This window comes from Drosophila yakuba, chromosome 2L (genome assembly GCF_016746365.2).
Source record: "Drosophila yakuba strain Tai18E2 chromosome 2L, Prin_Dyak_Tai18E2_2.1, whole genome shotgun sequence".
NCBI lineage: Eukaryota > Metazoa > Arthropoda > Insecta > Diptera > Drosophilidae > Drosophila > Drosophila yakuba.
In genome coordinates, this window is record NC_052527.2 from 11,433,242 (window position 1) to 11,444,120 (window position 10,879).

The following is a 10,879-nucleotide window of genomic DNA, read 5'->3' on the forward strand; positions in this document are numbered from 1 at the left end:
TACGAGGTATTAGTATTAATCATCATCATCGCGAGCTATGGGAGAAAGCCTCATGATGGTTTGGTGCCAAAAAAAGATCTACGACTCCTAACTAATCGCACGAGATAATTCCACAATTTGGCTGCATTTAACTATAGACGAACTTGGGAAACCCCACTGTATAAGGAAGCTAGAAAGCGAAGACGTAAAATATTTCTCTTTATTATTGTGTTTTCGAGAGCTCAATGTCAAGGGAATTGGAACCTCTCAACGTATTTCCAATATTATCATACCCGTTTCTTCTTAGAGTAAAAGGGTATACTAGACTCGTTGAAAAGTATGTAACAGGCAGAAGGAAGCGTTTCCGACCATATAAAGTATATATATTCAATGGGATCTCAGAAACTATTAAAGCCAGAAAGTTGAGACTAAGCATGCTGACTTCAGAGACATAAACGCAGCGCAAATTTGTTGATCCATGTAAAATTAAAATTTATTTAAACAATCTTCTTGGCCTTACTTAAATAAGAGAGAACTCTTAAGTTTAGATTTTCGAGCATTTAACAAAAGTAATTTTATTGCAGTTATATTTGCATTGACAGAGCATGAATCTGATACTATATAGTTTAGATTTTATAGATAAACGGAAAAAAAGTATAATATATTTTTCATAACATATAATGTGTATTTTGTTCTTATACCTCTGTTTCTGCATCAGAACGACTTCTCTTCGAATGCAGGTCATGTGGCATTGAATACATCAGCTTGTTCCAGAAGTTTGAATGATTTCTCTCCAGATAGGTGTTCAACACCATGTACGCCTTCAACTCGCTGTCTAGATCCTCGAAGTTTTCTACATCGGGATAAAGGACAACGATCAGGCGTTTGCACCGATCCTTCGAGGTTGCATGTAGCGCCAGTCGGAACTCGAGGCGACCCCAGGTGGACTGGAGGAAGTTCTTCGTCATCAGGATGATAATGCGCCTTGAGCCCTGGACAGATTGGTTAATGCAATCGGGAATGCACTCGCCCACCAACCAATCTCGCAAGTAAAAACATAGCCTAAACTTGTGCTTGCCGTTCTCCAGGCGATCCACGAACTCCTCGACAAGCTCCTCGTCCTTGTGGGTGAATGCTAGGAAGGCATCGTATTTCTTTTCCTCGTCGAGTTCCCGGCGGGCGACCAAACTGAGACATACTTCGTGTTCGTAGAACCAGATCAATATGGGTCGCCTGAAGCAGATAAAGACGTTAAGGAACAACCCAAGGATCAGCAGAGAGACGGCTAGGGAGGTGAAGTAGATGAGGACCGAGGGGCATATATCAGCCAGTTCGATCTCAATCAACGATCGTCCAGTACCACTGCATTGAACGGCAGAAGCGTTTGCAATGTTCTTCGCATGCGCCTTCACGAATACCAGGAAGTCCTTCTCTTCGCAACTGCAAGTCCACGGATTCCCAAAAAGTGATAGTTTCATCTGGGATGAATTCATTCTTTTCTGCAGGAATCTCCGTACTCGATCGTCTAGAGCCGTGAAGTTATTGTGACTGATGTCCAGGTGTATAAGTTTCTCTGGTAGGTGATCAATAGCGGAAAGTCTGTTGTGGGCCAAATAAAGTCGTGTCACGTTTGAGTATCCTGGTAGCAAGCTGGATGGCCATTTCTCGAGATTATTTCTTTTAAAGATGAGAGTTGTTTGTCCAAGTGACAGTGTGGGTAATGGTGGTATTTCGCGAAGGTCCTTTCCACTGCAGTCGATCCTCAGTGTGAGCGATTTGGACTTGCAGGTGGCAACGCAGCAAAAGCAGTCTATAGGACACTTATCCTGAGTTATGTTAACGCGGCGCAGGACAGTTTCGTATTCCATCGGCTCGTGCTTCCTGAGATAAGATAGGAAGGTCTTTTTGCTGCAATTACATTCCCATGGGTTGCCAGAAAGTTCTATCTTGGTGATGTTCTCCCGATTTTCAAGGAAGGCTACCACATCATCATCCAGATACTTTAATCGATTATTGCGTACGTCTAGGTAAGTTATGTTTTCTGTGAGCAGATAAAGTCGAAGTTCACTTAACAGGTTTTGGGACATGTGCAATTTCTGCAATATATATTTCGGATAAGTGAGTTTACTTATTTCATTTGCATCAAGATATAATGTAGTGTTGTACGGAATCGAGCGGGGTAGCCTTGGATAAAAGTCAAGAGTTGAATTCCGACAATTTATAATTAATTCACTCGTTTGCCGTTCAATACAACATGAGCATCTGTAAGGACAGCGTGCGTCGAGATGGTGGAGAATAATTTGATCGTACTCCGCCGAAAAGTGCGAAATGACTTGATTTAATAGTTCCATTGTCTTTAAGTATTTATGCGAACTGTCAAAGGCCCTTATCATTTCATCTTCATTTGCTTCTAGATATCTATCTATATAATCTATATTTTTAACAAAAGACTTTCTCAAGAATGAAGCATTAATTTTAACTTGCGCGTATTTCATTAAATCGTCAAATTCGGATGTTTTTATCCGTAACAATTTTGCTTTATGCCAAAAGAAATCTTGTAAGTAGTATTCATCGCAGTAGATGATCCATTTGTTGCCAAACTGATTGAAAGTCTTAACACTGTGTAGATACTCAACAACCTGTGGGCTTAGGGTAGTAATATTATTATGACTGATGTCCAGAGAATAAAGACTTTCAGGCAGTTGGCTCACACTTAGACTTGTTAGTTGGTTGTATGACACGTCCAAGGATTGTATGTTTTTATAGCCTTCCAATGAGTTGTAGGGCAGTTCAGCCAACTGGTTGTCCGAAAAGTCCAGAAGGGAATGACCTTTTTTCGGAACCGGTAGCGATGGAATAGTTGTGCGATTTGTCCACGAACAATTAATTTTAAAACGTGAGTTGACTCGATCATATTTGCAAATGCACTTTAAGGGGCATGCAACCTTATTAATTCCAAATGTAAATTGACAGTAGCTTTCGCTTGGTTCACATATAAAAGCGGTAAGATTTTCGAAGGACTTATATCGGTTAACTTCTATGGTTTCAAGATTCGTGAATTTGTCAAAGATTTTCAAGTCCACCACATTCTCTACATTCATAATGCAATATTTTAATGATTCCTGAAGTGTAGAAGATCTGAAATGCAGGCACACATTAATATAAGAAAAGCAACACATATTTTTACTTACCTAAAAAACGAAAGATCTTCTAAAGCAACATTATCGAAATTAAGCCGACTTAAGCTTGTTAAATTTTCAAATGCTTTAGCCGTCAAACCATTTACATTTAATCTAGTAAATTCGACGGTGCTCATGTTATATTTGCCTTGAAAAACATTTTCTTCCATTGTTAGCGTCGGTTTTTTAAAACTTTTTCGATTATAAATTTGGATTTTCTTGGTGTTGTTCATGGTCTTCCGAATGTAATTGTTTATAACCATGGAATTATGTGGACTGTCATTTTCATATTTAAAAGTTAAATTTTGCGGCCCATTTGCGTAATGAACATCCGCCTCAGCTATCAGCAAGGATGGAAGGAAAATATCGTAGTAATGCATTTTTCGAATGCCAAGTAGGCCAAGATAATGTGCGCCAGGTCTTATTCTCATATCGCCTGCACTTTGAATTCCATCCACAAAAAGTGCATCAATTTTGTAATCAGTTTCATTACATATTTTGTAAATATTCCAACGGTAAAACACTGGGCTTGTCCAATTTATTTTTAGATTAGAGAAACCATTTAGAGTAGACAAACTCATTTGATAATCTTCAGTGATTACAATATTATCAGCTATTGAGCATGATCGGCTTTCGCCAAATGCACCAAAATAATTTTCGCAGTAGTCCTCTCTAATTCTTCTCAACGGCTTGATACAGTGAATTCTAGAATGTTGAATGAAAATAAGAATAAACAGAAATATTATTTGACTCGACATTGTACGATGTTGGCCGGGCCGAACTTCAAAATGAACTAAATTGACTGCAATATCCTTTGCCTTTGATTACCAAAAGGCAAATTAATAAATCTACTGGGAGCAATAGCAAATTAGTTTTGAAATTAGAGGCTCACCCAAGAGTGATAAAATAATTATTTAATAAATGGGAAAAAAGCGCAGTGTTACGAATTTTAGCTGTGTTCCGACTCCCTGTTGGACAATAAAAATTAAACAGCCCAAATCTGCCACTTTTGAAAGAGTAACTCGTGGTGTCGGGTGCGGGGTCTGTGGTGCGGGGTGCCGTGCAAGTGTGTTTCCAAATGTGGCCACGCCTACAAGCAGCCCAATTTTTAATTTTATTGTTTCCGCAACTTCAACGGATATATCATAAAATGTGAAAATTTCTCTGTAGCACTTCCACTAGCTGAGTAACGGGTATCTAATAGTCGAGTTCCCCGACTACAGCATTATCTCTTGTCAATTTAGGTTTTGTTGCAGAGCATATCGTTAATATAAAACTCAGTGTAAGCAAATTATTTGTATTCAAATCCGAATTTCTTAAAAGAAAAGCATCACTGTTTTGACTAATTAACGCTTGAAATGAACTCGTATGTTAATCAAAGCAAGCCGAAGATTTTTTCCCATCATGACCTGCCAATTCTGATACGAAACTAGCAAATTAAATAGACCATAGAAGAAATTAGTTGTCACACTCAATTAAGTCTTTATTATGTTTCCTAATGAATTCAAATTTGAATTCAGCTTCAAGCCAGACTTTTGTTCACCTGGCCTTTGAATAAGCAAAAGATGATTTATGAGGCCAATGAAGAAAGCAAGTTCTGAACTATGTTTTGAGCACTTTTTTTAATCAAAGCAGATTCGCCGCGCTTAAGCGCTCTTGCACAGTTATTTAGAATTTTACGTTGACCTAACAATATATAAGTTAATCTATTCAGTTTTTGTAGTCCCAAAAATATTCATTACACAATTTTTTAATGAATTGAACATCAAAGTTTTTTCTTTTCTTTTGGTCTCACAATATGTTTATTAGTGAAGTTTATGTAATAAATAGATAAAGGGATAAATTACGTGAATAGGTTGGGGAACTCTCTACTGCTTCTGGACGCGCGTCGACTTCCTGGCGATGAAGACCCAGTTCTGACCACCAGCCTCACTGGCTGCCCTCTGCCCCTCCGCATCGTCCTGATCCTGTTCATCCTCCTCGTTGGCATCGTTCAAGTTATCCAGCCGGCTGGCCGCCAAAAGGGCTGCCTCCAGATCGTAGTACTCCTCGTTGACCAGGTTATAGCCGTGCTTCGCCTCCTCCACGGCGATGCGGTACTCGTCCAGGTAATTGTCCCCGAAACTGACAGTGCGATCGATCTTCATGTAGGGTCCCGTCTCGTCGCTCATCGCTGGCCAGGTGGGCAATCCGGGTGCTTGGGGCACTCCCGTCGTGGCAAAGGACGTCCAAAGGGCCACCATGCGCCGAGCCACCTTGAGGTCGCGGTTCGAGTTGAGGGCCAGGAATCGCGGCCACGGGAACAGGTACAGGTTGTCGTCGGTCAAGGAGACACCCATGTCGAAGGGCACGAAGTTGGCCTCCTCCTCACCTGTGGCATAGCGATTCTGCTCGCCCTCGTAGTCAAAGCTGTAGAGGTAAGTGCTGTTGGGCAGCTTCTTTGCGTTGGCCTGCAGGACCAGCAGTACTGGATTCTTCAGAGAAATAGTGCTGCAGAGCTGGATAAACAATGGTTTTGAACAATAAATCATTATAGAAAAGTTACTATACTCACATCGATGAGACCTGGAGTCAGACGCTTGAAGGTGCCATTCTTAACATCAGCCTGTGTGAATATCTCCTCGTCGGAGAACTCCTTCCACGATCCACTGGGATCGGCTCCATTAGCCTGTTCGATAATGGTGTCGATGTACTGCCTTCCGCTCAATTTGTCGTCCAAAATGGTCTCATTGAAGATATCCGCAAAGATGTCTGTTGTGTAAAGAATATTAAAACATACATACATAATACCCTTGGAAAAATGTCTTTTTAATAACCTCGCAGCATGAAGGTGCCTCCGTGCTTGACGCTGCCGCCCATCGTGGGATAGGCCTGGAACTTCTCGGCCGCCAGCAGACGACCTGGGTGCTCCGGCAGAATGCCAGATGGTCCGCCGATTACCAGCTGCACACCGCCATAGGCGCCGCCGGACAAGGAGGGCTGATTTTCGCCGTGGACGCTGAAGGCGGCCAGTAGCATGGTGGCGTTCACCCGGCTCAGACACTTGTTCAGCTGATCCAGCTTAGTGGACTGCTTGCATCCCGCTATGCGGGCGATGGCCTTGGTGGCGCCCAGGGGAGCATCCGTGATGAAGGCGGGCGACAGCGCCGTGCCGGACTGATAGATGACGCGATGAAAGAGGCCGGCCGGCACCGCAGGACTCAGGGTGAGCACGTTGACCAATGCTGCACCGCCCACTTGGCCGAAGAGCGTAACGCGCTGGGGATCGCCGCCGAAGGATGCGATGTGCTTCTGCACCCACTTGAGCGCCAGTATGATGTCGGTGACCGCCGCATTGCCGGGCATCTCGTCCGTCAGCGTGGACAGAAAGCCAAAGGGTCCCAGGCGATAGCGCACGGACACCAAGACTACATCCTGCTCCAACAAATAGCCGGGAGCTGCCTCCACAGAGTCGCCATCGTAGAAGAAATCGCCATGGATGTACACCATCACCGGCAGGGACTTGCCCTCCATCTGCAATGAAAGCAGGATTTAATTGATCACTATATTCTAAGCTTAAACTTGCAAGAAAGGGTCTTCTTAGCCCCCACAATTGAGTATTTTCTTTCCATATTAACATTAAGTGTTGGCAATTTACTCACCGCCTTGGTGTTCACTGTAAGGCGCAGACAGTCCTCCACATCGAAGCCGTCCTCCTCCAGCTTGGCGAACACGATCAGATCCTGAATGGATGGACAGCCGGCGTGGGGTCGATGGGCGGGAAGGACGCCCTTCCAAGATGGTGCCGGCTCAGCTGGCTGTAGATGCAACAAAAATATTGTTAATTATTCCTTGCATATATTCATACATTTCTTGTTACACCATTTTGTTCTAAATTGATTTGGAAAATTTACTTTGTACACATTTCCTTTCCGCTTTTTGGCAAGCGCCGTTCACCGTCCTCGATAGTATAGTGGTTAGTATCCCCGCCTGTCACGCGGGAGACCGGGGTTCAATTCCCCGTCGGGGAGAATGCGAAGACATTTATTTTTGAAATTTATTTTTTTATTTTCTAACCACAATTATTAATTATTTGCATTAACATTAACCTTTCTAGGAAAGTTTTTTTGTTGCTTTAGTGATTTAGAAAAAAAAAATAATTCAACGCAGAACATCTGTTAAGCTAAAAATATAATAATATAAATCTAATTTAATTTAACGTAAATAGAACCAAAATTAAAAATAAAATTAAAAAAAAAAAATGTTTTCACATTCTCCCCGACGGGGAATTGAACCCCGGTCTCCCGCGTGACAGGCGGGGATACTAACCACTATACTATCGAGGACGGTGGACGACCTTAGTCAAATAATAAACAACCATTAAGTGGTTGAATTGGCCAACGGTTAGGTATGAGAAAGTAGTAAGCTATGTATGTCGACATCTTGCGATAATAATACTAATAACTCACCATGAATCGCTCTGCTTTGCCGTAGGGAATGTCCAGGAACTGCATTATCTTCTTTCCCGTCCAATCGGTGGTGAGAGTTCGTCCACGGAGCTTGCCCAAATCAGGAACCGTTGTGGTGAACACCTTTGGCTCTTTAACATTCTGCACCTGTTGCTTGTTGGGCTTCTGTTTCTGGGCTTTTTGGGGCTTTGGACGCTTATTTTTCTGGATACCCAAGTTTTGATTTAACGGTCTGGGCTTTTGCTGCTTCTGCCTGTTGGAGTTCTTCTCCGCCAGGCCTTGTGCAACAAAAACGGCCAAAAGGACGATTGCCAGAAGCAGTACAACTCCACTAAGCCGCGCCATTGTATTAATTTGATCCGCTGCTGTGGCTAGATGGAAGCGAACTGTTGGCCAACTGAGATCTCTGCCCACCAAGAAGACTTTCTCGGCATGTTCGAGTGACACTTGACCGGGCACGGATTCTATTTCGATTGAAATGGGGTCAAGTCAGCACTCTTCGATCCAATCTTCCTCTTAACTTCATGGCCACTTTTCGCGTTCCAATCGTTGAATATTCATTGACGCCTAATCTGAATTCATACTTTGGCGATGTATTGCCGAAAGGCGAGTCCGCGATCTAAATGGGATTATGCTCGTTGGCATGAAAGTAAAATAGAGTTAGGAGCAACCTGTTCTACGATTGACCCCTAAGGCATTTTCTCCCACTGAAGTAAATCTGTATACGATGAGAAATTGCATTATGCTAAGTTCTTTTCACTAAAAAACTATAGGGTTGTTTTGTTAAGGGCCAAAAAGCTGTATCCTAAAAGGCCTTGTACAACGAATTGCCTATTTTCAAAAACAAATATATGAATCACAAACTTTCTTTTAACATCTGTTTATTTTTGCTGACAATTGCATACAGCTCGGCTATATCTAATACAACTTTTTCGATTGTACGAGTAAATATATTCTCATACAGCTTCAACAGACTTAAGTAGACTTTATGGATTGATTTCAACTGGTAGAGAGATCCATAGATACAAAATATCTCAAGTGACACAGTGTTCTGCAGCTATTATTAGTCCACATTTGACAGTCTACTAAAGATTTGTACATAAGCATGCATGTTGCGTTCGAATTCGAGTTGGCAGACTCCTTGGTTTATGCACATTACAATTGTTAATCTTTATTAATAAGTTACTGTGATAAACGTAAAATTAGGTTAAAATGCATTAGGCTACAACTAGTTCATAAACGCGCAAACAATTGCATTGAAATGCAGAAGTACTCTAAAGCGAAGTATGTATATATGTATGTTGGGTACAGAACATCTTGAAGAACATCCAGAAGAATTCGTGAGGGGATGCGAGAACACCTGGTCGAGCAGCAGAACGGCAGGTGACTCACAGTTGCCTAAATGTAGTACAGGCGCACAACCGATTTGGTGATGAGTGTCTCGTTGTCGTAGAAACTGGTTTGGATAGTCACATTGCCGTTCAAGACCTTGGCGGGCATCATCTGGGATTCGGGTGCCGCCTCGATTGTCGACTGCCAGGTGTTGGTGGTGTTGGCACCCACGAATCCCATCTCGAAGAACCACTCCTCCATGATGCGGCCCTTGAAGAGCACCTTCTGGTCAAGGCGAAAGTTCTCCATCGACTCGATGGTGCTGAAGTTGATCTCCCGGGAAACAGCCCGCATGTCCAGTATCTTGACCGGCACCCGCGCCTCGTGCTCCTGGTCCGGTGCCGAGAAGTCTTTGTTCTCCTGCCAGATTATCTTTCCACTGTCGGCATCCCGCAGAATCATGTAGTTGATCTGGAATCCCTTCTGGATCCTGTCCCCGGCGCTCTGGTCGTCGGATCCCATCGCTGCCCGTGGAGGTTGCAAGTCGGTCAATCGGGTGCACTACCAGGTGGGAGCGCCTACGCGTTTACGTATACTTTCGGGCAGAAAATCAATTATGTTTATTTTTAATTCTAATGCCCATCCAGCTGATTGGCTGAGAACTAGTTCAATGAATGCGATAACCGAGATGGAATTAGTTCAATCTGATTTGAGTGTAATATATATGACGCCCTGGGAGAACTAGTTCTTGGTAGCACTTGCAATAAAATTTCACTAGCCATTTACTAATTTTTAATAACGTTAATGGTAATGGAATTCACCCTAATAAATGCAATTCCTTCCCTAAGCCAGAATGTTAAGTCGAAATGTTAAAGTTCATGTTAACGGTATGTTAATGGGGGACAATCTGGAACTGGAACTGGTTCCGGGGACAAACAGCTGGCTTGCACTACCATCGCTAATTCGCATAAAGTATAAAAACATTCCTAGAAAAAACAGAAATAGTAATAGTTAGAAATGATTATATATGGCGTCTACATAGTTAGTAAATCGGGTGGCCTTATATTCAACCTGGACAACAATGTGCCGCGCATCGAGCATGAAAAGACCTTCACATACCCACTGGATTTGGTGCTGGACTACGATTCCAAGAAGGTGTCGGTGTCGTTCAACAGAAAGGATGGAATAAATGGTGGGTGTGTCTGGGAGTTCTAGAAATATGTATATCCCGCTCACTATATGCTTACAAACAGTTGGCCATGTCCTGGTGGCGGTCAACGGTATGCCTGTGAATGGAGTCACCCTGGATGATGGACGCGATGTGAGGACAACGCTGGAGGCGCCGGAGAACTATCCCATTAACCTGAAGTTCAGCCGTCCAAAGATGACCACCAACGAGAAAATCTTCCTGGCCAGCATGTTCTACCCGCTGTTCGCCATCGCCAGCCAACTGAGCCCCGAGCCCAAGAGTTCCGGCATCGAGCTGCTGGAGGCGGACACCTTTACGCTGCACTGCTTCCAAACGCTGACCGGGATCAAGTTCATTATAATCTCGGAAACGGGTCTCAATGGCGTCGATCTGCTGCTGCGAAAGGTGTACGAGCTGTACTCGGACTACGTTCTCAAGAACCCCTTCTACTCCCTGGAGATGCCCATCCGATGCGAGCTCTTCGACAACAAGCTCCAAGAGCTCCTCGCCCAGGTCGAGAAAACGGGCATTAGCAATATCGATAAATAAACGTTAGTTAGACTTTTTAAATTGTTAATTATTTGTCTTCTGCAAGGATCAGTTCAATGTGGGAACTAGAATATATTCTTCTGCAGTTTATTTGTTCGAAGTTAAGTTTGTGAGTTCCAGTTTCTGAGCTGTTTCAAATATTGGTATAACTTATTGGAAAAGCATTATTAGTAGGAAATTCAGTTTTAGTATCAATAGTTGTT

At 42.9% G+C, this 10,879-nt stretch overlaps 4 protein-coding genes and 2 non-coding genes across 6 annotated transcripts; 2 read left to right on the forward strand and 4 right to left on the reverse strand.

The window, feature by feature from the left end:
- Positions 1-667: 667 nt before the first annotated feature.
- Positions 668-3,916, reverse strand: LOC6527771 (toll-like receptor Tollo). The gene is made up of 2 exons (XM_002088810.3): positions 3,171-3,916; positions 668-3,117 (listed from the first exon to the last, which is right to left on the reverse strand). The coding sequence occupies exons 1-2, from the start codon at positions 3,914-3,916 to the stop codon at positions 675-677; spliced, it is 3,189 nt and encodes a 1,062-aa protein (XP_002088846.2). The 3' UTR covers positions 668-674.
- Positions 3,917-4,929: 1,013 nt separating this feature from the next.
- LOC6527772 (glutactin) lies at positions 4,930-8,005 on the reverse strand. The gene is made up of 5 exons (XM_002088811.4): positions 7,607-8,005; positions 6,800-6,955; positions 5,975-6,671; positions 5,713-5,909; positions 4,930-5,656 (listed from the first exon to the last, which is right to left on the reverse strand). The coding sequence occupies exons 1-5, from the start codon at positions 7,949-7,951 to the stop codon at positions 5,027-5,029; spliced, it is 2,025 nt and encodes a 674-aa protein (XP_002088847.1). The 5' UTR covers positions 7,952-8,005; the 3' UTR covers positions 4,930-5,026.
- On the forward strand, positions 7,097-7,168 carry Trnad-guc. The gene has a single exon. It is a non-coding gene; the product is annotated as a tRNA-Asp (tRNA).
- On the reverse strand, positions 7,412-7,483 carry Trnad-guc. The gene has a single exon. It is a non-coding gene; the product is annotated as a tRNA-Asp (tRNA).
- A 746-nt stretch (positions 8,006-8,751) lies between the features above and the next one.
- LOC6527775 (probable cGMP 3',5'-cyclic phosphodiesterase subunit delta) lies at positions 8,752-9,604 on the reverse strand. The gene has a single exon (XM_002088812.4). The coding sequence runs from the start codon at positions 9,458-9,460 to the stop codon at positions 9,005-9,007; it is 456 nt and encodes a 151-aa protein (XP_002088848.1). The 5' UTR covers positions 9,461-9,604; the 3' UTR covers positions 8,752-9,004.
- Positions 9,605-9,872: 268 nt separating this feature from the next.
- On the forward strand, positions 9,873-10,704 carry LOC6527776 (trafficking protein particle complex subunit 4). Its single transcript, XM_002088813.4, has 2 exons — positions 9,873-10,130; positions 10,192-10,704. Exons 1-2 carry the CDS (start codon positions 9,956-9,958, stop codon positions 10,674-10,676), a joined length of 660 nt encoding a protein of 219 aa, XP_002088849.1. The 5' UTR covers positions 9,873-9,955; the 3' UTR covers positions 10,677-10,704.
- The last annotated feature ends 175 nt before the right edge of the window (positions 10,705-10,879 follow it).

What these genes read in the sequence shown, in the direction of transcription:
- LOC6527772 (XM_002088811.4), bottom strand. Translation starts at nt 7,951, where the DNA reads ATGGCGCGGCTTAGTGGAGTTGTACTGCTTCTGGCAATCGTCCTTTTG. An exon ending in AGGCACCTTCATGCTGCGAG is followed by an intron (nt 5,910 to 5,974) that starts GTTATTAAAAAG and finishes TTTACACAACAG; the next exon opens with ACATCTTTGCGGATATCTTC. An exon ending in TGACTCCAGGTCTCATCGAT is followed by an intron (nt 5,657 to 5,712) that starts GTGAGTATAGTA and finishes TTGTTTATCCAG; the next exon opens with CTCTGCAGCACTATTTCTCT.
- LOC6527771 (XM_002088810.3), bottom strand. Translation starts at nt 3,916, where the DNA reads ATGTCGAGTCAAATAATATTTCTGTTTATTCTTATTTTCATTCAACAT. An exon ending in GAAGATCTTTCGTTTTTTAG is followed by an intron (nt 3,118 to 3,170) that starts GTAAGTAAAAAT and finishes CCTGCATTTCAG; the next exon opens with ATCTTCTACACTTCAGGAAT.
- LOC6527775 (XM_002088812.4), bottom strand. Translation starts at nt 9,460, where the DNA reads ATGGGATCCGACGACCAGAGCGCCGGGGACAGGATCCAGAAGGGATTC.
- LOC6527776 (XM_002088813.4), top strand. Translation starts at nt 9,956, where the DNA reads ATGATTATATATGGCGTCTACATAGTTAGTAAATCGGGTGGCCTTATA. An exon ending in CAGAAAGGATGGAATAAATG is followed by an intron (nt 10,131 to 10,191) that starts GTGGGTGTGTCT and finishes GCTTACAAACAG; the next exon opens with TTGGCCATGTCCTGGTGGCG.